The sequence below is a fragment of the Oryx dammah genome, unplaced genomic scaffold (genome assembly GCF_014754425.2).
Source record: "Oryx dammah isolate SB20612 unplaced genomic scaffold, SCBI_Odam_1.1 HiC_scaffold_11050, whole genome shotgun sequence".
NCBI lineage: Eukaryota > Metazoa > Chordata > Mammalia > Artiodactyla > Bovidae > Oryx > Oryx dammah.
In genome coordinates this window covers 11,576,591-11,603,088 of record NW_024080444.1, presented here as the reverse complement: position 1 = coordinate 11,603,088, position 26,498 = coordinate 11,576,591, and the positions used below count along the sequence as shown (strand labels likewise).

General features: G+C 36.0%; 1 protein-coding gene across 2 annotated transcripts in view; it reads left to right on the top strand.

Moving 5' to 3' along the window:
- LOC120860228 (tyrosine-protein kinase JAK2-like) overlaps window positions 1-26,498 on the top strand; it is a 119,062-nt gene that overhangs the window by 17,997 nt on the left and 74,567 nt on the right. For both annotated transcript variants that reach the window (XM_040236013.1, XM_040236012.1), the window contains exon 3: window positions 12,320-12,570. Coding sequence is in view for 1 of the 2 variants with exons in the window: in XM_040236012.1 (XP_040091946.1) it covers window positions 12,345-12,570 (226 nt within the window). In the remaining variant the exon portion in view is untranslated. The remainder of the gene's footprint in view (window positions 1-12,319; window positions 12,571-26,498) is intronic.

Below are 26,498 nucleotides of genomic sequence, written 5' to 3'. Positions count from 1 at the left end.
TAGGAAAGATTGAAGGCAGTTGAAGGAGGGGATGGCAGAGGATGAGATGGTTAGATAGCATCACAGACTCTGTACAGAATCTAAGCAAACTCTGGGGCCTGGCATGCTTTAGTTCATGAGGTTGCAAAGAGTCAGATGTGACTTAGCAACAACAAATGTCTTTTTTGGCTAAAAGAATTTCAGTGTTTTTATTCAACTCTTTTTTTAGCTGGCTGCATACACCTTCTGTTGTTCAGTTTACCGTGATAGAAGAGCAGTGGCTTTTCAGACACATTGGGTCGTTCCGCAGTAAGAAAGACACTGTATGTCATGGCCCAACACAGCTACACACACAAAACTATGTAAGTAACTGTAGTAAAAATTTAATAAACTGAAACACATTTCCTATTTTAAGTAGAAATCTTGCATGTACTCTATTTTATAGTTTGTGAAACTAGTTTTTTCTATTTATTTATAGATAATAAATATTTATTTACCTATTTACAAAGTATAAAGCTGTAGATTTATATTATCCATTTATCTATGTAAACTATAGATAACCTGTGTACTTTTCAAATAAATGTTAGTCATAACTCACCAATATTCCATGACTACAGTTTGAAAAAGATACATTAAAATTATAGAAGTTACAGCAAATCCTTCCACAAATAGGAGATGGTGCTCATGGGTGCTTCACTGCTTCTCATTTTTCAGAGAGGGTGCCTACATTCTTTCAGCGCCAATGTACATATTTGTGTAGAGTTAGTTTATACTTATTACTCTGTGTTCTGACATTTTCTTTTTGGTTCATTCTTGTCTTAGCTCTTCTTCCAGCCTTTTAAACTGTTTGTGATCTTTACTTTTCAGTGAAAACTAGGAAGCTGGCAATTGTGAACTATCATATATTAACAAACATTGTCTTAATATATGATATTACATTCTGTAGTAGTTTAGATTAGCAAAGTTATAAATTTCAAAAATTTTAGAAGTATATTCTTTCTTATAATAATTTTTTTTTCACTGTGGCCTAAAACATATTTATTAATAGGCCCAAGTATCCTTTGCCTCTGAAAAAATTACAAAGTCAAAACTAAACAGACTGTTTTTAGCAATCAGTATCTCAGTATACCATCCTGTCTAGAAATGATTTAGATATTCAATATATATCCATTATTTAGTTTACCTTGGAATAAACTATTGTCTTATTTAAATTTATTTAAAACATTTGTTTGTAATAATTATGCTTGTATTAGATGTGAAATAATTAATGATTAACTTAAGGTAATTTTCTTGAGTTTTGAAGACATGCTTGTTTTTATTAAAGCAATAAACTTAAGCAAGCTTTTATTATCAGAGATCATCCCAGATCATATAAACATGAAAAACATTTGGATTATCTTCTACGTATATGAGACTAAACTTGGTTTGAGGCTTCCTAGGTGACAAATAGTGGTAAAGAACCCACCTTCAGTGCAGGTTAGACGTAACAGACACGGGTTTGATCCCTGGGTTGGGAAGATCCGCTGAAGGAGGGCACGGCAGCCCACTATAGTATTCTTGCCTGGAGAGTCCCATGGTCAGAGGAGCCCGAGACTGCTGTCCCTGGAGTTGCACAGGGTCGGACATGACTGAAGTGACTTAGATGCACGCGTATGCTTGGTTTACATAAATGCTTACTTTTCTCTAAGTCAACTACATAGAGCTCTTTACCAATTAATTTTAGCAATACTGTCTGGAGGTGGAAAAATAAATCTATAATGTACATACATAGATAAAATATGCAGACAGACAAAAGATCTTGGAGCTCTATTCCAGAACTTTGGCCATGAATCAAGTACAATACAAAACTCACTAATTTGTACATAATTGTGTCTTTTGTGGAACAAGTTAAAGATACATACCTTTAAAGCTTTCTGTTAATGTTTATGAAGAATACTTTAAAGATTTGTGTTTGTCTTTGACAAGTAACCTTAAGAAGGCTGTGTTCTACAGTTTGGGCACGAGAACGCTTTTAGCAGTTTATATTTTTTAAAAAGCCTCTTTCTGTCTTTAGTCTCAGGTAAGCCTGGGCATTTTTTTAATACACCTTCTGGGATGTTTACATTCAAAGATACGGTAAAGTTTACATCTTTAAGGGACAGAGAAAGAATGCAGGTTTTCTCTTGGCAGTTTTGGAGTACATTTGCCTATTAGCAGAACTTTAGGGCAATTACTATTTATAGGGCATGATATGACCTCAGTCCAATTCACTGTAGGGGAGAAAGCCTCTAATTTCATTCCTGTCATGCCTTGAATATTGGCCTGTAGCTGAGTCATTACCTGATTATTTGCAGGAGGTCCTAGGACAGGTTCTGGCCATCTCTATGAGGGGTAGTGTTTAGTGCAGGGCCCCCTACATCCAGATGATCTTCTGGTAGGTCAGGGATAGAGAGATGGGGGCAAGAGGTGTGTAAGAGGGAGGAGAAAGGGGATTTATGTCAGATTTGATTTTTAATTTTGTTCTGAGTTTAATTTCTGTTCTTTTATCTTGTTAAAGGAATACCTAAGGCTAATCATTATATTTCTTCATATCCACTTTTAACTTTGGTCTTCCCATACATACCAATAATACAGTTGTTTAAGATGAGAAAATTAGAAGGTTTTCCAGTTTGAAGGATCCACTGTCTGAGCATTGAGGAGTAGGATCTTCTTAATAGTGACTTAAACCATAAATAAGCATTTTTATGACTTAACTATGGATGCAAGAGGTGTTCTCAAAGAGAGTACAAAGAATCAGCTCTCACAGTATCCAAAAAGATATCACAAAGATAGTCTAAGAAAGGAAAGTCTTTTGTTGCATAGGGGTAAGAATTGTATGCTGAAAACTGTGTTTCTGATTCTGATTTTCCCAAGAATATAAGACACCTCTGATTACAGATCTGCTAATCTGTGACAGTAGGGAGGTGTTACTGGAATGGGGCTTTCCCAGCACTGATAAAACAACAAAGGTTGCGATGACAGAGTCCCCTATGGACTGGGATGCCTTGTGACCAATTACCCTGAGGGCTTACACTGCTGGACAGATTGCTGCTTGTGACTTCATGTCTTAGCACCCCAGTCTATTTGACTGGTCACTGAGTATACCCTGACAAGTGTACTTTTTAGATGGTAGTGATCAGAGAGAATAGTTTCACTGGCCACAAAGCCAAGCTCTCAGGATGTAGAACAAGGTGAAATGAAAATCCTCATACTCATCTGATGAGAACTGAACTCACTAGTCTGTGAAAGCTGGTTCAAACAGCATGCTTATAGGGCTTACGCCTGTGTTCTACCCTGTGGATTTTCCTCCTTAGTACGAATGATACAACAGAGCCAAAAAAAAATGGTGCCCATCTCTGAGAGGAAAAGGAACAATAAAACCCAGGAGTGCTCAAATTAAATTTACAGTAGTAGCTATGCCAAAGAAACTTGTTACACACATAGTTTCTTCTGTTAGTGTAAATTTAGAAAGAGAAAAAGGGCTGTCATCACTTTTGCTTTCACTGGACCCCTATAGACAAAGATCCAGAAGGCTGACAGTAAGAATCCTTCCCTGCTGCCAGCTCTTGTCAGAGGTTCTAGGATTTCTCAGCAGCAGCAGTCCTGGAACAGGCAGTTTTCCAGCAAAGGAAGATCCTGCTGATTATACCAAAACTGTTGAGGAAGGTAAATTTCCCCTCTTTGTCACTTGGTTCTTTTGGCTGGCCTAATAATCAAATTGACTCAAGACAGATTAACAGAAGAAAAACAAATTTTATTTCATACATATGGAAGTCCCATAGATATAAGACCTAAGACGTGACCAAATCAGGCTGTTGATATACCCTTTTAAACAAAGAAACATTTGTGAAGTTTTGATACAACAAAGGGCTTTGGGCGTGGGGTAGCAAATTAATGAAGTAACTAAGTTTATATTGCTTTCTCAACTTTGAATTCCCTGTTTCTGGTGATAAGGATTCCTTCTAGCCTCCCAGATTCACATATTTCTTGAGTTTTTTTTTTTTTTTCCTCGCTTAAAAACACCTGTCAGTATCTATTACCATTTACCAATAATTTATCAATTTTGGTGCTTACTGCTGTATCTTAAGTACTTCCTGTCAGAATTCTCTTCTCATTAAAATGTATCTTTTAATAGTTCTTTTAGTCAGAATATGTATGTAGTTTATCTTCATATAGCTTTGAAATGTCTGAGAGTACCTTTTTTCACTCTTGAAAAATAGTTTTATTGATTGTTTTCCAGGCCTCTTAACTGTCTTTTCAGTTTTTTTTGTCTTTATCATGCTGCTTTCTGGTTGAATAAATTTGAGAATTACCTTCCAGCTTACAACTCTTCATCTGTTTCTGAGTAATCGTTGTCTGACATGTTCTACTGAAATTATTTTCTTTTATAGCTGTTTGTTCTTTTCATGACTGTTAATCTTGCCTTTGTTTCTTTGATCATGACTAATAATTACTGTAAAGTTTCTATCAGACCATATCATTCCTTTCTTTGGTCTCAGGCACTGGTATTTATAGAATTCCCTGTTACTGTAACTTGCAGCCAGGGTGAGAACCATTGTTTTAAATTATTTCAAGATGATGTAGTGATTGTATCATTATTTTAAAGATTAAGGAAGTCAAAGAAGAAATTGGGACTAGTAATTCTTACAGTAGATTATAAATTAAATATTTAAGCATCTATATTCAATGAAAAGTTTATGAAGGTATGTTTCATAAGTTCTTATAAGGTTTTTTTTTTTTTTCTTGCGGATTAATTCAAACTGGGTTTGTATAATTAAGGTTGATCAGATATTTTAGATCTACAATGGTGGTAGTACTGAATACCTTAAAAATATCCTATTTGGGATTTTTCTAATTTATTTATTTGGGGTTTTGTTAGGTCTTCATTGCTGCCTGTGGGCTTTCTTTGTGGAGAGTGGGGGCTGCTCTCTAGTTGCAGATGTGGGCTTCTCATTGTGGAGCAGAGGCTCTAGGCACATGGGCTTCAGTAGTTGAAGCCCTCTAGCTCAGTAGTTGTAGCCTGTGGGCTCTTGAGCAGGGGCTTGGTATTTGTGATGCAGGGCTTGGTTGCCCTGTGGCATTTTTCCAGATCAGGGATCAAACTGCATTCCCAGGTGGATTCTTAACCGCTGCACCACCAGGGAAGTCCAGCAGCTATCCTTTTTCTTTTTTGCTCTTCACCTTTAAGAGTAGCCGTGTCACTGTGGTTTTCTTATTTCCTGATTACTCTCATAATTTTTTTTCCCATAGATGTTTCATTTATATTGGTTTAAAAAGTCAGATCACACAGAAGCACTAATAACAATCCAGTTACAATGAAAAACTCTGTGCTTCTAACATTAATCCTTTTCTCCAGAGGGAGACGGTTTTAATTCTGTTAACTTCTGGTAGTTCAGTCTCTGTTTTACCTGTACCACCATGTTCCTCCTCTTTTCTTCAGATTACAGGTTTCACTATTTTATTTCTTATATTGGCTATCATTGTAACCTACGGTAATGTATTTGTGACTTTATTTCTTGTTCCAGCAACCATTGGCATTATTTATTGATTTCTCAATTTCTAAGGTTAGTGCTTCTTTCCCAAGCTTTAGTTTAGCTTCCCTCCATGCTTTCACCTCTCAGCCTCTTGTATTTTATGTTAAGACTAACATTTATGTTCTGTTCAGTAACCATAGTTAACACAACAATATTTATATTATACTGAGGATTGTTTATTATAGAGCCTAGAAGTATGCTATAATTTCATCTCTTTTCTTATAACGTTTTCTCCCACTAGAATCGCCTTTTTTTCTTTTCACTGTTTTCCTTTATCATGTCCACTCTGAGTGTTTTGTTTTGTTTTGAACTAATCATAGCAAGCAGTCTAACACTTTTTTCTGAAATCTTCCTTCTAGAGCTCCTCTGTTCCTATCTGCTCTGAGTGTGCCTTAGGCCTGCCGTTCAACTTTCATCATAACTTAACTTTATTACTTTCCAGGATTAGATCTATTTTCTGGACCTGATATCATCCTCTTTTTGGATTTACTCTTTGTGTGGTTTATTACATCTTAAGAAAATAACTTCTTCAATGCTGCTTTTGAGGTAAACTTTGAGTTTTTGAATGTTTGGGGACGCCTGTATTCTTCTGGGTAATAGTCCTAAATTGAAAACCATGCTTGAGATTAGAGAACTCAAAATAATGGAACCAAATGAAAAGAAAAAGCCATCCTTAACCCTTCAGATTCTTTCCCTGTAGGTGGTCTTTACTTCTTAATTACTAAATTCAGCGGATTTTTTTCCTTCTGTTTCTTATTTAACCTCTTCACAATGTTTGATAATTCTTCTCATAGATAATTCGTCTCTTCTGTTTTTTTTTTCTAAAGGGAACCATATTTTTATTAAAATGTACGCATAGAAAAATGCACTAATCAATTTTTATACAGTTAATTCTAGTTTTCTTCTATTTCTGGCCATTTATTTTCAAGATTTTTGCTACATTCTTCTTTATGCCCTCCATCTATGACTTTTCTGGATAATGTTAAATGTTGTGACCTCAAGGATTTGATCTATCATCTTCTCTTCCTACCTCATACCTTATATCTGGACGTCATATGCGTCTATGGCTATAGCTACCTTTATGTATACTGACTAGGAAATCTGTCACAAAAGCACGTTATGTTTTCCTTAGCCTGCATAAATCTAGCTGCCTTTAGGATATCTCAGTCTGTATGTATCATAGGTAACTCAGTTCATTTTATGCTAAATTGAATTAATCATTCCTCCCAGACTATCCTTGTGTTCCATATATTCTGTTCTGTGAATTATAATACTGGATACCCAGTCTCTCAAACCCCCAATTAAGAAATCATTCTTAACTACTCATATATCAAGCCAGTTACTACAAATATTCCTTTTAATTGCCTTATAGGTGCTTCTGCCTGTAAATATCTAAAATTCATTTCTTCTTTCTTACTCTTTTTATCTATTTTGGCACTTTGTGTATATCTAGTCACTCAATCAGCTCAGATTGAGGATGGATTCCTCCCTTTCCCTTATGTACGTTTGGTGGTTGAGCTAGGTTTATGCATAGACCAGTCATTTCACTGTATATATTCTGTTAAATGTTTTGAAACAGTATATGTATTGTTTCATATCTTAGAACTTTTTAGAACAATAATTACTGAGAATTAAATCCAAATTCTTATTCACTGATCATTTCTGTTAAAAACATCATGTTCCTATTACCATTTCTGACATTCCTGACAAGTTCAGGCTACACTGTCTTTGCTCTTGTGCAGTTTATGTTATGTAATTGTCTTGGCTGTCCCCACACTTGGATGTTTGGTTATTGTTTAGGGAAGTACTGGATTAGACATAATTGATCAAATGTGAAGTGAAAAGTATGTTTGGATAGCCAAATATATGGTAGAAATGGACAAACTAGTAGAAATATGAAGAGATAAAGACAACAGAAGTTTACTTGTTTTGATGCTAAACAGGTATCTGGGGTAATTGTTCTAATATTTCTATTTTTCCTAAAAATACATATATTTAAAAAATGTTTTATTGGTACATAATTCAAATACCATATGATTCACTCCTAGCCATACAGTTTCATTTTAAATCAAAGAGGCAAAATGACAATCTGTATGAGCATGAATATTGAGAAGTTGTATTTAGATATTATTCCCAGCACCTTTAATAATAATTTTTGTACTTTTCTCAAACTATTCTCAATGAACTTTTTAGGTTTAGTAGTTGAGGGTGAGGGATTATGGAGAATATAACCGTTTGTCTTCTAGAATGGTGTTATGGACAAAGTACACAAGGGAACAGAAGGAAAGGATTTTCTGTGTTACAGATTTTCTGATCATAACTTTTTGCTTACGAGTTTCTGTGATTTTGAGCTAAGAAACTACATGAGATCCAACTGGCTTTCTATGCTGTGCCTCAGCAATTGCTTTTGCTTCTGTTAAAGAAAAAGAAATTCTTTTGCTTCTTTTGAAACTGCTAAAATCAGACCTCAGATTTGAAGTTGGTGAGATAATGCCTTTTTGAACATATTTCTTTTAAAAAATAAGCATACTTTTTTGTGAAATCCTTTTGACTTAATCCTTTACAATCTTGAAGATAACATATCTTCTTGACTTGGTTTGAATGCAAATAGCATTTATCGTAAATGCAAGATAGGAGAGCCCTGGAAGGGCAGAAATTCAAAGAAAAGATTAACTTATTTACTAAAATGTTTTAGGTTGTACAGGAGTTGAAATCTGGAGAACATCAGTTTCGATATGACTTGGCTTCAGATAACTGGAATATACAAATAATCTCCTTTGTGATCCCATGGACTGTAGCCTGCCAGGCTTCTCTGTCCATGGAATTTCCCAGGCAATAATACTAGAGTGGGTTGCCATTTCCTACTCCAGGGGATCTTCCTGACACAGGGATTAAACCTGCATTTCCTGCTTTGGCAGGAGGATTCTTTACCACTGAACCACCAGGGAAGCCTTGCAAATAATATTGGGTTTATTGTTTTTCTCTGTTGGACTTAGTGACTCCTTGGTTGTCAAGAAACTAGTTACCTGCTAACTTTCTGTTCTTCCAACCTTTGCATTGATTTCCATCCTCATGGTTACCTTGTGGTTGCAAGAGAGTCAATGTATAGCTTCAGCTACTGTGTCTTCGTTCTGGGTAGCCTGAAGGAGGAAGTAGCAAGGAAAAAAGGGTGCACTTTATAGCTGAATTACCAAGGAGTGGACTTGTTGGATCATGGTATGAATATATGTATAACTTTGTAAGGAAGTGCTGATCATTTTTGCAAAGTGTTTGTTCAATTTAACATTCCCACCAGCAATGAGAGTTCTAATTTCTCTATAACTTTTTTAACATTTGGTATTAAATTTTCCTTTTTAATGGGTGTGTGAGCATATCTTATGGTTTTAATTTGTATTTCCCTAATTATTAGTGATATTCAGTAGTTATTCATAAGTGCTTTTGGACAATTTTGTATCTCCTTTTGTTGTTGTTCAGTCGCTAAGTCATGTCCGACTCCTTGAGACCCCATTCACTGCAGCATGCCAGGCTTCCCTGTCCTTCTCTATCTCCTGGAGTTTGCTCAAACTCATGTCCATTGAGTTGGTGATGCCATCCAACCATCTCATTCTCTGTCATACCCTTTTTCTCCTGCCCTTAGACTTTCCCAGCATCAGGGTCTTTTCCAATGATTTGACTCTTCACATCAGATGGCCACAGTACTGGAGCTTCAGCATCAGTTCTTCCAAAGCATATTCAGGGTTAATTTCCTTTAGAATTGACTGGTTTGATCTCCTTGCAGTCCAAGGGACTCTCAAGAATCTTCTCCAGCAGCATAGTTCGATAACATCAGTTCTTCGACAGTCAGCCTTCTTTATAGTCCAACTCTCCCATGCATACATGATGACTGGAAAAACCGTAGCTTTGACACTATAGACCTTTGCTGGCAAAGTGATGTTTCTGCTTTTTAATACACTGTCTAGGTTTGTCATAGCTTTTCTTCCAAGGAGCAAGTGTCTTTTAATTTCATGACTGCAGTCACTGTCTGCAGTGATTTTTTTTAAGTGTGTTTAAATGTTGTTCCCCTCTTATTTTATTATTGGAAGATAAGTTTCTATTGTCACGAAGATGGTCTCCATTTCTCTGAAATGTTTGTTCCAGAAAAAGTTTATTCCTTATGCATATTGGTCAATTATCCATCTCAAATTAGTAGTTATGTAAGGTATAAACTTGAGGTCAAAGTTCTTTTCTTTTTTTTTCACCTCCCATATGAATAACCAATTGACTGAGAAACATTTTTTGAAAAAATAATCATTTCTTCTCCACTGAAATGTAGTGAGGCATTTTTTCTGATTAGGTGACCATATGTGAGGTTTTTTTTTTTTGGTATTCTGTTTCATTTGCCTATTTATTTGTAGTTATTCCAATACCAACCTGACTTAATTACTCTGACTTTATAATAAATCTTGGTGTCTGGTAGTATAAATTCTCCATTTTGCTCTTCAAGATTATCTTGGCTATTGTAAGTCCTTTTTGTTTTTCATATAGATTTTAGCTTGTAAATTTCCATAGAGTAAGCTGCTAAAATTTTAATTGGGATTGTGTTGAATCTATAGATCAATTTGGAGAAGATTCAATATCTGGACAACATTGACTTTCCTATCATTGTCTATCACCATGTTCTGTTCTTGGCTTTTATTTTTGTATTTGTCATAAAATATAATTGATTAACAATATTAGTTCCAGGTATACAGCATAGTGAGTCAGTACTTTTACAGATTGTACTCCATGGAAAGTTGTTACAAGATAATGGTTATAATTCCCTGTGCTATACAGTATATCCATGTTATTTTATACAGGGTAGTGTGTATGTCTTAGGAACTAAAGAGCCTCTTGATGAGGGTGAAAGAGGAGAGTGAAAAAGCTGGCTTAAAACTCAGCATTCAAAAAATTAAGGTCATAGCATCTAGTCCCATCACTTCATGGCACATAGAAGAAGAAAAACTAGAAACAGGTGCTTGTAGCTTTTCAAATTAGTGTTGTTGGTTTTTCTGAATATGTACCCAGGAGTGGAATTGCTGGATCATATGGTTATTCTATTTTTAGTTTTTTGAGGAAACTCCACACTTTTTTCCATAGAGACTGCACCAATGTATATGCCCACCACTATTGTAGTAGAGTTCTTTTTTCCTCCATCTTCTCCAGCATGTATTATTATAGACTTTTTGATGATGGCGATTCTGACAGGTATGAGGTGATGCTTCATTGTTTTGATATGTATTTCTCTTATAATTAGTGATGTTGAGTATCTTTTCATGTTTCTGTTAGCAATCTGTATGTCTTCTTTAGAAAAATATCTGTTCAAATTTTCTGGCCTTTTTTTTTTCCAGCAATGTTTTCATTTCAGAGTTCCTACAGATATTTCAATAAATTTGTCCTTATATATATGACTTTTTGATTCCTGTTATAAATTATATCAGGGCTTCCCTGGTGGCTCAGAGGTTAAACCGTCTGCCTGCAATGCAGGAGGCCTGGGTTCGATTTCTGGGTCAGGAAGATCCCCTGGAGGAGGAAATGGCAACCCAGTCCAGTATTCTTGTCTGGAGAATCCCATGGATGGAGGAGCCTGGTGGGCTACAGTCCACGGGGTTGCAAAGAGTCGGACACGACTGAGCGACTTCACTATCAGTTTAAAGTGTTCATTTTTTAATTGGTTCTGGCATGGGAATTGCAATAGATTTTTATATATTGGCTTTGTATCTTGTGATCTTATAAGCTCACTTTAGTAAGTTTTAGATTCTTTTAAGTTTTCTATGTACACAGTCATATCATGTGTGAATAATGATAGTTTTACCTTTTCCATTATACCTTTTATTTCTTTTTTTTTGCCACATTGCACTGTCCAGGACTGCACTACAATATTGATTAGAAGACATGATTTTAGACATGCATATTAAGTTTTTGAATTCAGGGAAAACAAGTTTGATATTTTGCCATTAAGTTATTAATTTTAGGTCTTTTATAATTACTCTTAATCACACACGTTTGCTTTTAAACCTAGTTTGCTGAGTTTTTATCACGAACTATTATAGAAGTTTAATTCAGTTTTGGCATTAACATATGAAATGATCATATGTTACTTTTCTCATTTATTCTAATAATTAGTAACTTTTATTGATTGAATTTTGATTATTCAGTTAACCTTGCATTTCTGGTATAAGTAACTCAGTCAAGAGTTTTTTTTGGCTGAACCACATGGGTTGTGATCTTAGTTACCTGACCAGGAATCAAACCTGGACTGCAGCACTGACAGCAAATGCCAAGTCCTAACCACTGGACCACCAGGGAATTCCCAAACTCAGTCAAGATTTATTATTCTTTTAAAAATTACTGGATTCAGTTTGCCAGTTTTTTTTTTCTTCAGTATGTATCTTATATCCTTATGAGAGTTACTATTGTGGAAAGATTACAAATTGCTGAAGTTTCATGTGATGGTTAACAGTAATCATGCATTTTCAGTTAAGGTATGTACAGTGGATTTTTTAAAAGATATAATGCTATTGTACACCTGATAGAGTACGGTATAGTGTAAATGTAACTTTTATATGTACTGGGAAACTGAAAAATTGCTGTGAATTATTTTATTGCACTGATCTGGAACAAAACCTTCAGTATCTCTGAGAAATGCTTGTGCATGATACTTATTCAATTAGTGGATTTGATAGAGTCGATGCTGTCAGTGAAAACTGCTTTATATATGAAGGATAACTTATCAGTGTCACTTTCATTTGTAACTTTGGTTTCTCTTACAGGCAAATGTTCTGAAAACGACTCTGCATGGGAATGGCTTGCCTTACAATGACAGAAATGGAAGGAACATCCACATCCCCTGTACATCAGAATGGTGATATTTCTGGAAATGCTAACTCTGTGAAGCAAATAGATCCAGTCCTACAGGTCTATCTTTATCATTCCCTTGGGAAAGCTGAGGAGGATTATCTGAAGTTTCCAACTGGAGAGTATGTTGCTGAAGAGATTTGTATTGCTGCTTCTAAAGCTTGTGGTAAGTATTAAAAAACAGTGTTTTTCTTCTTATTAATATATGCTTGGTTTATTATACTCTATATTTTTTATGCTTCCATGACAAGTTTTTCATATGTATATAAAATGAGAAAATTACTAAAGTAGAATATAAGGTAAATTCCGTATTGAGCTAGTGGTATAAAATGAATGTGTTCCCCCCAAATTTGTGTTGTGACCTACTCCTCCAGTGTGATGGCTTTGGAAGTGGGGGTTTCCAGAGATGAATCAGTTATGAGAGTGGACCTCTCATCAGTGGGACTAGTACCTTTATTAAAGAGATTTCTGAGAGTTCCTTTGCCCCTCCTGCCATGTGTGGACATAGCAAGAAGATGAATAAGAAAATGAATCATCTATGAACCAGGAATAGGGTCCTCATTAGATACCACATTTGCTAGCACTTTGATTTTGTACTTCCCAACCTCCAGAAATGTTTGAAATATGTTTCTGTTTTTTATAAGCCACTTCATATATGGTAATTTTCTTATAGCATCCTGAATGAATTAAAACAGCAATTGGTACTGAGAAGTGGAAGGGCTGTAACAAATTTCTAAAAATGTAAAAGTGGCTTTGGGACTGGGTAATGGGTAATGGAAGTTTTGAGGTGCATGCTAGAAAAAGTCTACATTGTTGGGAACAAATTTTTAAAGGAGATTCTGGTGAGGACTCGGAAAGAAAGAAGCAGAGTTGTAAGAAAACAGTTTTCTTAGAGGACACTTGTGCAGTCCTATGCAGAATATTGGTAGAATTGTGTTCCATAAAGACCATTCTGATAAGATCTTAGATGGAAATAAGGACTATGTTATTGGAAACTGAAAGAAAAGTGATCCTTGTTATAAAGTGTCAAAGAACTTGCCGGAGTTATGTTCATGTTTCAGTGCTTTGTAGAATGTGGAACTTACGAGCAATAAAATTGGGTGTTTACTTCAAGTCATTTCTAAGCGAAGGGTTGAAGGTGTGGCTTGAGTCCTCATGACTGCTTATAGTTGTGAAAAATTAATGCTGTTGCTGAGCTCCTTGGCTGCCCTGGATATGGTTCTGGCAGCCCCTAGTGTGGCAGTTATCCCTCAGCGGGATGCAGGCAGCAAACTTTGGTGGAATAAGTATCTCCACTAGTGGAGAATGCAAAGGCCCTGGAGGCATGTCTGACTCCACCTATATTTCAGAAAAGGGAAGCATGGGGCAGGGCTTCCAGGAGTCTTTGGTGCCCAGCAAAGCTGGAGGGGCAGGAATGTTGCCCTGGTGTGCCCTGCAGGTGGGATCTCTGCTTCAGTGGGTCTGGAAGGCAGAGTATCAAGTTAGAGGGTTATTCATCAGCCTTAAGGTTTAATGGAATTTGCCTTACTAGGTTTTAGATTTATTTGAGACTTGTCACTCATTTCTTCTTTTCTTTTGGAATGGAAATATTTGCCTATGCCTGTTGGAATGGGAACATCTATCCTACGTCTTTTCCACCATTATATTTTAGAAACACATAATTTGTTTGATTTCATAAGTTTACAGCCGGAGAACCTCTGGATGAATTGTACCTTGTTGTTCAGTTGCTAAGTATGTCTGACTCTTTGCGACCCCATGGACTGCAGCACGCCAGGCTTCCCTATTCTTCATCATCTTCTGGAGCATGCTCAAACTCATGTCCTTTGAGTCGGTGATGCCATCCAACCTCTGTTGTTCCCTTCTCCTGCCTTCAATCTTTCCCAGCATCAGGGTCTTTTCTAATGAGTTGGCTCTTCTCATCAGATGGCCAAAGCATTGGAGCTTCAGCGTCAGTCCTTCCAGTGAATATTCAGGATTGATTTCCTTTGGGATTGACTGGTTTGATCTCTTTGCTGTCCAAGGGACTCTCACGAGTCTTCTCCAGAACCACAATTCAAAAACATCGGTTCTTTGGCACTCAGCCTTCTTTATAGTCCAACTCTCACATCTGTACACAACTGCTGGAAGAACCATAGCTTTTACTATACAGAGCTTTGTTGGCAAAGGGACATCTCTGCTTTTTAATATGATGTCTAGGTTTGTCATAGCTTAAGATGCCTTGGTGGAGATTCTTATTCCACCAGAGTTTGTGTCTCTTTTTTCCAAAGAGAAAGCATCTTTTAATTTCATGGCTTTGCAGTGATTTTGGAGCCCAAGAAAATAAAATCTATCACTGCTTTCACTTTTTCCCTTCTATTTGCCATGAGGCGATGGAACTGGATGCCATGATCTTCGTTTTTTGAATGTTGAGTTCTAAGACCGCTTTTTTTCACTCTCCTCTTTCACTCTCATCAAGAGGCTGTTCAGCTTCTCCTCACTCTGCCGTTAGAGAAGTGTTATCTGCATACTGAGGTTGTTAATATTACTTCCTGGCAGTCTTGATTCCAGCTTGTGATTCATCCAGTCTGGCATATCACATGATGTATTCAGCATAAAAGGTAAAGAAGCAGGGTAACAGTATACAGCCCTGTTGTACTCCTTTTCCGATTTTGAAGCAGTCTGTTGTTTCATGTCTTGTTATTACTGTTACTTCTTGACCTGCATACAGATTTCTTGGGAGGCAAGTAAGGTGGTCTGGTATGCCCATCTCTTAGAATTGTCCACAGTTTGTTGTGATCTACAATCAAAGGTGTTAGCATAGTCAGTGAAGCAGAAGTAGATATTTTTCTGGAATTTCCTTTCTTTCTCCATGATCCAACATATACTGGCAATTTGGTCTCTGGCTCTTCGGCCTTTTCTAAACCCAGCTTGTACATCTGGATGTTCTCAGTTCACATCCTGCTGAAGCCTTGCTTGAGTCTCATCCACATCTGATTTGCTGCTGCTGCTGCTAAGTTGCTTCCTTCAGTCGTGTCCGACTCTGTGCGACCCCATGGACTGCAGCCTACCAGGCTCCTTTGCCCATGGGATTTTCCAGGCAAGAGTACTGGAGTGGGTTGCCATTGCCTTCTCCACATCTATTTAGATGATATTTAAATGAGACTTTGAACTCAGACTTTGAGTTGATGCTGGAATGAGTTAAGACTTCTGGGGCTATTGTGATAGAATGAATGTATTTTGAATATGAAAGGATATTATTTTTGGAGGGCCAGGAATAGAAAGCTATAGGTTGAGGGAGAAGGACACAAACATTCAAATTCATATGTTGAAACATATTCTCCCAATGTGATTGTATCTGACGGTGTTACCAGGTCATAAGGTTAAATATCACCTTACCCCAGTTGCTTTTCTACCCTTATGTGGCTTAGTTAATAGATAACTAAGTTATCTGGGTCTCTTCGAATTATGGATATTTGTGTCTTTTTTTTTCAGGATGTAGTCAGTTATTTTATGGTGTGAAATATGTGTTCCTAAAAGACACTGTGTTCTGCAGAATTGTGCAGTAAAAACCACAGGGCTTATAGGAAAAATAAGGTTAGGGGTATGACAGTCTAAACTTGGTGATATTAAAAAAAAAAAAAACAGTAAAAACAGCACATGCTAAGTGGTAAAAAAAAATATATAAATAGTGCAGTATATTTGGCACTTTACCTTAAAAAAGTCGTGAAGCTTGCTTGTGGAAGTGGTGAAAAGGTTGCATCCTGTGAGTTCGTGTGAAGTTATAGAAGGAAGGTTATCTGAAATCACATGAGAAGTTGTAACACCACATGTTGATGGGTGTGATTTATAACACATATGGTAAACTGAGATAGCTGGTAGGTGTTTGTTCCATATATGGCCTCAGTTTGGATTCCAGGCTGAAGGAATAACCCCTAAATGAGACATGGTGTTCTCCTGGTAAAAGGCAAAAAAAAACATGAGGGCTGCTGGAAATGAAATAACCCCCTGCTGCCTCTTTTTGGAACTAACACACTATCACTCCTGCTCAGATTCCATTGGCCAGACTGAGTCATATGGCCAAGCCAGTGTTGGCCCAGATGAGGTGGTCCTCTCAGGAGTGGGAGGAAAAAGATGGAGTATTTATGAGCAATAATGTAGTCTGCTACACTTTTCCCTCTTGGCCACAGATAATTTTCTTTTTTCAGTATTTAAAATAAATTTTTCCTTCCTCAGTGAGGGTACTCAAAGCTGTCATTGAATCAGGTTTAAAATCCAGGTTCTCCCTATATTCTCTCAGTCATGTCTAGATGGTCTTCTTGATTCAGAAATCTGTGAAATGAGAAGACAGTTATTCTGACATCATATCTACAGCCTTGACAAGTTTTATGTTAAAGATATGAGATAATTAGCTCTAGTATAGAAACAGCAAGGTTTAGACAAAAGAGGCCATAGAGTTATCTTTTGGAATCCTCTCACCTCTCTGAGCCCTTTACCAGTTAGACTTTCTTGACTACCTACTCACATACCTATTATCTTCAAATTCCTTTCCATTCCCATCCCCAAATGCCCTTTATTGAATGACCTTTTGTTAGGTATAGCTTTGATGATAAAATAATTTATGTTAAGTTATAAATAAGTTTTAATATTGAGATATTTGTATTTAATGAAGAATCTTGATCTGTTATAACTTCTAATTGTAAAAACAAATGCTTAAAGGAAATGTATTTTTTAAAGTGACTTTTATTCTTTTTTCCGTTGAAATGAGAATGTGAAGTTACTGTTACAGTTGTATCCCATTCACCTCTTTCAGCTGCGTGAAATTTATTCTCATTGTTTACATAAAACACATAATTGTTTTATATGTGTTACTCAGTTCTGCAATAGCACTAGGGTGTATGTGTGTATTGATAAGCTTAAAATTTTTTTTTAATTTTATATTGGGATATAGGTGATTAACAATGTTGTGTTAGTTTCAGGTGTATAGCAAAGTGATTCAGTTTGACCTTTATATGTATCTATTCTTTTTCAAATTATTTTTCCATTTAGGTTATTAAGCAGAGTCTTGAGTCTGAGTCTTGAGCAGAGTTTCCTGCAGTATACAGTAGATCCTTGTTGGTTATCTATGTACATGTACATCCCAAACTCCGATTCTGTCCCTCTCCCCAACCCTTTCCCTTGGTAACTCTAAGTTCTCTGAGTCTGAGTCTCTTTCTGTTTTATAAATAAGTTCATTTGCATTATTTCTTTAAATTTCACATATAAACAATATCATACGATAGTTGTCCTTCTGTGACTTAATTAGTATGGTAATTTCTAGTTCTATCCATATTGTTGCAAATGGCATTGTTTCATTCTTTTTAATGGCTGAGTGATATTCTGGTGTATATATGTACAGCATCTTTTTTATCCATTCCTGTGTTGATGGCCCTTTAGATTGCTTCCATGTCTTGGCTATTGTAAACAGTGCTGCAGTGAACATTGAAGTGCATGTATCCTTTGAAACTATCCAGTTTTTCTCTGGATAGCTATATGCTCAGGAATGGTATTGCTGGATTACATGGTAGCCCTACTTTAATTTTTTTAAGGACCCTCCATATGGTTCTCCATAATGGCTGTACCAATTTACAGTCCCATCAACAGTATAAGAGGGTTCTCTTTTCTCCACGCTCTTTTCATCATTTATTGCATGTAGATTTTTTGATGATGGCCGTTCTGACTGGTGTGAGGTGATCTCTCGCTCATATTTTTGGTTTGTATTTCTCTAGTAACTGGGAAAGATTGAGGGCAGGAGGAGAAGGGGATGCCAGAGGATGGGATGGTTGGATGGCATCACCGACTCAATGGACATAAGTTTGGGTGTACTCCAGGAGTCAGTGATGGACAGGGAGGCCTGGAGTGCTGCGGTTCATGGGATCACAGAGTTGGACACGACTGAGCGACTGAACTGAACTGAACTGAATAGTTAGTGATGCTGAGTATTTTTTCATGTGCCTGCTTTGGAGAAATGTCTATTTAGGTTTCTGCCCATTTTTTAATTGTATCTTTTTTGTCGCTGTTGTTATGCATGAGGTATTTGTAGATTGTTGGAGACCAATCCCTGTCCTTCAGATAGTTTGTAAATATTTTCTTCCATTCTATGGGTTGTCTTTTCATTTTGTTTATGGTTTCCTTTGCTGTGCAAAAGCTTTTGAGTTTAATTAGGTCCCATTTGCTTATTTTCATTTCTATAACCTTAGGAGCTGTGTTGAAAAAGCTATTGCTGTGTTTCATGTCAGAGAGTGTTTTGCCTATGTTTTTCTCTTAGAGTCTTATAATCTCTGGTCTTACATTTAGGTCTTTAGTTCATTTTATTTTTGTGTATGGTGTTAAGAAATGTTCTGTTTCATTTTTTTATATACAGCTGTCCAGTTTTCCCAGCACTATGTATTGAAGAGACTGTCTTTTCTTCATTGTATAATCTTGCCTCCTTTGTCATAGATTAATTGATTATAGATGCATGGGTTTATTTCTGGGCTTTCTATCCTGTTCCATTGATTTATCTTTCTATTTTTGTGCCAGTGCCATACTGTTTTGATGATTGTAGCTTTATTCAGTAATCTGAGGTCAGGGAGTCTGATTCCTTCAACTCTATTTTTCTTTCACAGATTGCTTTGACTCTTCAGGGTCTTCTGTGTCTCCATACAGATTTTAAGATTTTTTATTCTAGTTCTAAAAAAATGACATTGGTAATTTGATAGGGAATTGCATTGAGTCTGTGTTTTGCCTTGGGTAGTATAGTCATTTTGACATTATTAATTGTTGCAGTCCAAGAACATGGTATATCTTTCCAGTTGTGTCATTTTCAGTTGTTTTCATCAGCTTCTTAATAGTTTTTGGCATATAGGTCTTTTGTCTCTTTAGATAGGTTTATTCTTAGGTATATATTCTTTTTGATGTGATGATTGTTTCTTGAATTTCTCTTTCTGATCTTTCATTTCTAGTGTATACAAATGGAATAGATTTCTGTGTATTAATTTTATATCCTGCAACTTTACCTAATTCTTTAATAAGCTCTAGTAATTTTGTAGTAGTGTCTTAGGGGCTTTCTATGTATAGTATCATGGCATCTGCAAATAGTGAAGTCTTACTTTTCCTTTTCCAATTTGGATTCCCTTTATTTCTTTTTCTTCTCTAATTGCTGTGCCAAGGACTTAAAAAACTGTGTTGAATAAAAGTAGTGAAAGTGGACATCCTTGTCTTGTTCCTGATCTTAGAGGAGATGCTTTCAGCTTTTCACTGTTCAGTATGATGTTAGCTATAGGTTTGTCATATATGGCCTTTATTATGTTGTATGTTCCCTCTGTCCCGCTTCTGGGAGAGTTTTTGTTATGAATGCATGTTGAATTTTGTCAAAAGATTTTTCTGCATTTATTGAGATGATCATATGGTTTTTATTATTCAGTTTGTTGATATGATGATTCACACTGATTGATCTGTGGATATTGAAAAATCCTTGCATCCCTGGGATAAATCCCACTTGATCATGGTGTATGATCCTTTTAATGTATTGTTAGATTTGAACTGCTACTATTTTGTTGAGGATTTTTGCATCTATGTACATCAGTGATATTAGCCAGTAATTTTCTAGTGATATTTGTTTTTTGTTGGTATTGGGATGATGGTGGCCTCATAGAATGAGTGTGGGAGTGTTTTACTCTGCAGTTTTTGAGTTTCAGAAGTAAAAGTGTTACCTCTTTTCTAGGTGTTTGATAGAATACACTTGTGAAGCCATCTGGTCCTGGACATTTGTTAGTTGGGCGTTTTAAAATCACGGTTTCAATTTCTTTGCTTGTGATTAGTCTATTCGTATTTTCTATTTTTTCCTGCCTCAGTTTCAGGAGTGGTACTTTTCTAAGAATTAGTCCATTTCTTCCAAATAATCCATATTATTGACAGATAGTTGCTTGTAGCAGTCTCTTATGATTCTTTGTACTTCTGTGATATGTGTAGTAACTTCTCCTTTTTCCTTTGCAATTTTATTGATTTGAGCCCTCTCCTTTTTCTTGATGAATTAGCTAGAGGTGTATCAGTTTTGTTTATCTTTTCAAGTAGCCTACTTTTAGTTTCATTAATCTTTTCTTTTTTTCATTTCTATTTCATTTATTTCTCTGATCTTTATGATGTCTTTTCTTCTAATAACTTTGGATTTTGTTCTTTAGTTGCTTTTGGTGTAAGATTAGCTCATTTATTTGAATTTTTTCTTGTTTCTTGAGGTAAGGTTATATTGCTGTAAACTTCCATCTTAGAACTCCTTTGCTGCATCTCGAGGGTTTTGAATTATCATGCCTTTTTTTTTTTTTTTTTGTCTTTAGGCATTTAAAAATTTCTTCTTTGATTTATTCAGTGATTCATTGGCTGCTTAGTAGCATATTGTTTAGCCTCCACATGTTTGCATTTTTTTTGTATTTTTTTTTTAACAGTTTTTCTTATAGTTGATTTGTAATCTGATAATGTTGTAAGATGCTTGATATGGTTTTAATGTTCTTAAGTTTACTGAGGCTCTCTTTGTGGTCCAGTGTGTGGTCAGTCCTGGAGAATGTTCCAGGGGCACTTGAGAATATGTATTCTGTTGCTTTGGGGTGGAATACTGTAAATATCAATTAAGTCCATGTGCTTTAAGGTGTTAAGATATGTGTTTCCATATTGATTTTCTGTCTGGGTGATCTGTCCATTGATGAAAGTGAAGTGTTTTTATCTTTTGTTATTGTTGATTTCTCCTTGTATGGCTGTTAGTATTTGTCTTATTTATTGAGGTGCTCCTATGTAGGGTACATACATATTGACATTGTCTTTTTTTTGGATTTATCCCTTAATCATCATCATGTTCTTTGTCTCCCGTGACAGTCTTTATTTTAAAATCTGTTTTGTCTGATATGAGTATTGCTACTCCAGTTTTCTTTTGATTTCCATTTGCATGGAATACCTTTTTTCATCCCCTCACTTTGTAAGTCTGTATTGTCTCTAGATCTGAAGTGGGTCTCTTGTAGACAGCATATGTATGAGCCTATTTTTTTGTGTCCATTCAGCCAGTCTGTGTCTTTTGTTTGGAGGATTTAATCTGTTAATGTTAAATGTTATTATTGATGTGTGTTTCTTATTGCCATTTCATTAATTGTTTTGGATTATTTTTGTAGGTGTTTTTTCTTTCCCCCTTCTTTTGTTCTCTTGAGATTTGATGGCTAACTTTAATGTTTTGTTTGAATTCTTTTTTCTTTTATGTGTGTGTATCTATTGTAGATTTTTGGTTTGTGGTTATCATGAGGTTTTGTAATAGGAGTCTGTATATAAACAAGATTGTTTTAGGTTGCTGATCTTTTAATATCAAATGCATTTCTAATAATCTGTATTTGTGCTCTCCTCACAATTTCTGGTTTTGATATTATATTTCTGTGTGGGATGATTTCCTGCCTTTACTGTATATTAAAGCTCACTGTATACCAGTGAGCTTTTCCATTTGTAATTTTGTTGCTAGTTGTGGCCTTTCTTTTCTGCTTTGAGAAGTTCCCTGGTGATTTTTGCTGAAATGCACCTTGTAATCATAATAAGATCAACAAGAGCTGGTCCTGTCACAGCATTAACTCTGGAAGGGGAAATGTCTGTGGAGGCTCACCTCAGTCCTGGGTGGGTCTTTAGGTACTTCCGGTTAGTAGCAACATTATTTATAAGCTGAAACTGACACACAAGTTAGTATGTTTATCTCTCTTTTAAAGTTAGGAAATTAACCAAATGACTCTTTTTCTTTGACTTGATCTGACAATTCCTTTTGGAGTTTTTGAGGTAGAGTTGTCAGGGTCCTACTGTTTAATACTGACAATTATGGCCAATCCAGAGATGGTTCAGACATTTATTCAGCCAAGGCAATACCCTTGGCACCATCTAACAGTGAATCATACCCAGTGGGTATGAACTAATGTCTCATGTTTGTTTTTTGTAAATACTTTATTGATATATAATTCAATTTCTACATTTAAAGTCATATGTTTCACCCTTAAAAATGTACAGTTCAGTATTTTGTATTATCCTCACAGAGGTGTCCAGCCATCACTACCCTCAAGAAACCCCTGTGCTTATTAGATATCACTTCCTAAAACTCTCTATTCTTCCCCAGTTTCTTAGACAACCACCAGTCTAGTTTCTGTCTCAGTAAATTTACCTTTTTGTATCAGTAAATTTGAATCCTACAATATTTGGTCTTTTCTTACTGACTTCTTAAGCTTATGTAATGTTTATAAGGTTCATTCATGTTGTATCACTTCAATTCAGTTCAGTTCAGTTGCTCAGTTGTGTCTGATTCTTTGTGACTGCATGGACTGCAGCACAAGAGGCCTCCCTACCAACTCTCAGACTTTACTCAAACTCACATCCATTGAGTCGGTGATACTGTCCAACCATCTCATCCTCTGTCATCCCCTTTTCCTCCCACCTTTAATCTTTCCCAGCATCAGGGTCTTTTCCAGTGAGTCAGTTCTTCGCATCAGGTGGCCAAAGGATTGGAGTTTCAGCTTCAGTATCAGACCTTCCAATGAATATTCAGGACTGATTTCCTTTAGGATGGACTAGTTTGATCTCCTTGCTGTCCAAGGGACTCTCAAGAGTCTTCTCCAATACCATAGTTCAAAAGCAGAAATTCTTTGGTGCTCAGCTTTCTTTATAATCCAACTCTCACATCCATACATGACCACTGGAAAAACCATAGCTTTGACTAGACAGACCTTTGTTGGCAAAGTAATGTCTCTGCTTTTTAATATGCTGTCTAACTTTTCTTCCAAGGAGCAAGCATCTTTTAATTTCATGGCTGCAGTCACCATCTGCAGTGTTTTTGGAGTCCCCCAAAATAAAGTCTGTCACTGTTTCCATTGTTTCCCCATCTATTTGCCATGAAGTGATGGGACCAGATGCCATGATCTTCGTTTTCTGAATGTTGAGTTTTAAGCCAACTTTTTCTCTCTCCCTTTTCACTTTCATCAAGAGGCTCTTTAGTTCTTTTTCACTTTCTGCCATAAGTGTGGTGTCATCTGCATATCTGAGGTTATTGATATTTCTCTCAGCAATCTTGATTCAGCTTGTGCTTCCTCCATCCCAGCATTTCTCATGATGTACTCTGGATATAACTTAAATAAGCAGGGTGACAATATACAGCCTTGACGTACTCCTTTTCCTATTTGGAACCAGTCTGTTGTTCCATGTCCATTTCTAATTGTTGCTTCCTGACCTGCATACAGATTTCTCAGGAGGCAGGTTAGGTGGTCTGGTATTCCCATCTCTTTCAGAATTTTCCACAGTTTCTTGTGATCCACACAGTCAAAGGCTTTGGCATAGTCAATAAAGCAGAAGTAGATCACTACTATTTGGCATAGTCAATAAAGCTGTATCAATAAAAGTCAATAAAGTTGTATCACTTCAGTTCAGTTCAGTTCAGTTGTACAGTTGTGTCCGACTCTTTGCAACCCCATGAATCACAGCACGCCAGGCCTCCCTGTCCATCACCAACTCCCGGAGTTCACTCAGACTCGCGTCCATCGAGTCAGTGATGCCATCCAGCCATCTCATCCTCTGTCATCCCCTTCTTCTCCTGCTCCCAATCTTTTAATTCTTTCTTGACTGAATAGTGTTCCATTGCATTGATATACTACATATTCTATAACCACTGATCAGTTGATGGACATTTGGGCAGTTTCCAACTTTTAGATATCATGAATAATGTTTCTGTGAATGTTTGTATACAGGTTTTTGTGTGGACATATGACTTCATTTCTGTTGTGTATAAATCCAGCATTGTTGAGTCAAATGGTAATTCTCTGTTTAGCTATTTGAGGCACCCCAAGCCTGTTTTTGAAAGTGGCTGCATTGTTTAATATTTATGCCTGTAGTGTATAGGTATCTTCATCATAGTTTAAAAATTTCTTCTCATGACTTTGAGTTACTGTCTAATGTCTTATCATTTCTACCTGTAGAATACTTTTTAGCATTTCTTGTGGAGCTGGCCGTTTAACAGTGAGATCTCTAAGCTTTTGTTTATCTTAGAATGTCTTAATTTCTACTTCATCTTTAAAGAACTATTTTGTCAGATATAAAATTCTCATTTGACTTTTTTCTCTTTGAGCTCTTTAATTATGTCATCCAATTTCTTCATGACCATATTGGTTTCTGATGAGAAATTGCTATGAGTCTTACTGAGAATGCCTAATTGAGGATTCCTTGTATGTAATGAGTCATTTCTCTCTTGCTGTTTTTGATGTTCTCTTTATATTCGTTTTCTGGTGGTTTGATTTTTAATGTGTCTCGGTGTGCATCAATTTGCATTTATCATCATGCAATTCATTCAGCTTCTTGGATTTGTGTGGTTCATGGTTTTCATCAAATTTGGGGAGTTTGGGGCCATTATTTTTCAAATATTCTTTCCTTTTCTCTACTTTCTCTTCAGATCTCTGAAACTGTCATAATGTAATGTTGGCAGACTTGAATGTATCCCACAGGTGTATTAGTTTTGTCCATCTTTTTTCTTTTCTTCCCCTGCTCTTCAGACTAGATAATCTAATTGACTTGTCTTTAAGTTAGCTGATTATTTTATCTAAACCTGTTTTTGAAACAGTCTAGTGAATTTTTCATTTCAGATGTTGTACTTCTTTGTTCCAGATTTTCACTTTTTATACTCTTCCTCTTTGTTTACACATCTTTCTCTTGGTTCCTTTAGTTTTTTGTCCATGGCTTCCTTTAGCTCTTTGAGCACATTGAAGGCAGCAAATTAAAATTATTTAATAGTTTTGATTGATTAAATCACTTTATGACTTAATCAATCATTAAGATTGACTCTATTAACTCTAGAGCCATGGACCAGAGTTTCACATTGGGAATACCAGATGCCATCTCTAAGCCCTTCCTGAGCAGAGAGCAGAGTGGAAGTGCTGCTAATTTTCCCCACCATTTAAAAATTGTCTTTTTCCTGACTCAGAAATTGCTTGATTGTTGGATATCTTTGACTGTTTTCCAGAGTTCTCATGAAGTTGCTTTCGACCGTTTTTACTGTTTTTTGTTGTCGATTTTGTATAGGAATACACCATTTTCACTGATGTCACTCTGCCTTTACTTCTGTAATCATGGTTTATTCTAGTTCTTCAAACATATTTATAACGATTGCTTTGAAATTTTTGTTAAATCTTACATCTGGGTCTTCTTATAGGCATTGTCTGTTACCTTCCTGTTTTCTTGCCCAAGGATTACACTTTCCTGTTTCTTTGCATATCTCATAATCCTTTTGTTAAAAACTGGACATTTTAGGTAATATAGCACATCCAGATTCTGATTCCTTTGGGAGATTTTAAAATTATCTTTCTGTTACTGATTTTTAAAAAATTTTTTTCTATGTTCATAGTGTGTACTCTATATAATTTCAATCCTCTGAAATTTTTTGAGACTTTCATTGTTACTTAGGTTATCTACTCTCTTGTTTAATGTTTCATATGCATTTGAAAATAGTGTATAGTCTGACTTGCTAGGTGTAGTGTTCTCTAAATGTAAACTAAATTTGGTTAATTTTAAATTTTATATCCTTTGTTTATTTATTTTGTCTTCTCACAATTTCTGAGAAATTTTGAATGTATGTTTCTCCTTCTGGTTCTGTGTTTTTTTGCTTCATGTATTCTGTTGAGTCTTGAAATTAGTGGGGCTTCCCTGTTGGCTCAGACGGTAAAGCTTTTGTTCTGCAATGCAGGAGACCGGGGTTTGATCCCTGAGTTGGAAAGATGCCCTGGAGAATGGCTACCCACTCCAACATTCTCACGTGGACAATTCCTTGGACGAAGGAGCCTTGTAGGATACAGTCCATGGGTTGCAAAGAGTCAGACAAGACTTTGCAACTGTCACTTTCACTTTTGTTAGTGAAACACACATTTAATATTATTATGTCTTCCTGTTGAGATGGCCCTCTTATTACTGTGAAGTGTTCCTTTTTATCTCAACTAATCTTTCTTTTTTTAAAAAAGTTTACTTAGTTTAATGCTAATGTTGACTCATTAGGGTTTTTTTTTGCCATATGTTTTCATGGTGTATAATTTTCCTACTTTTTAGCATCAACCT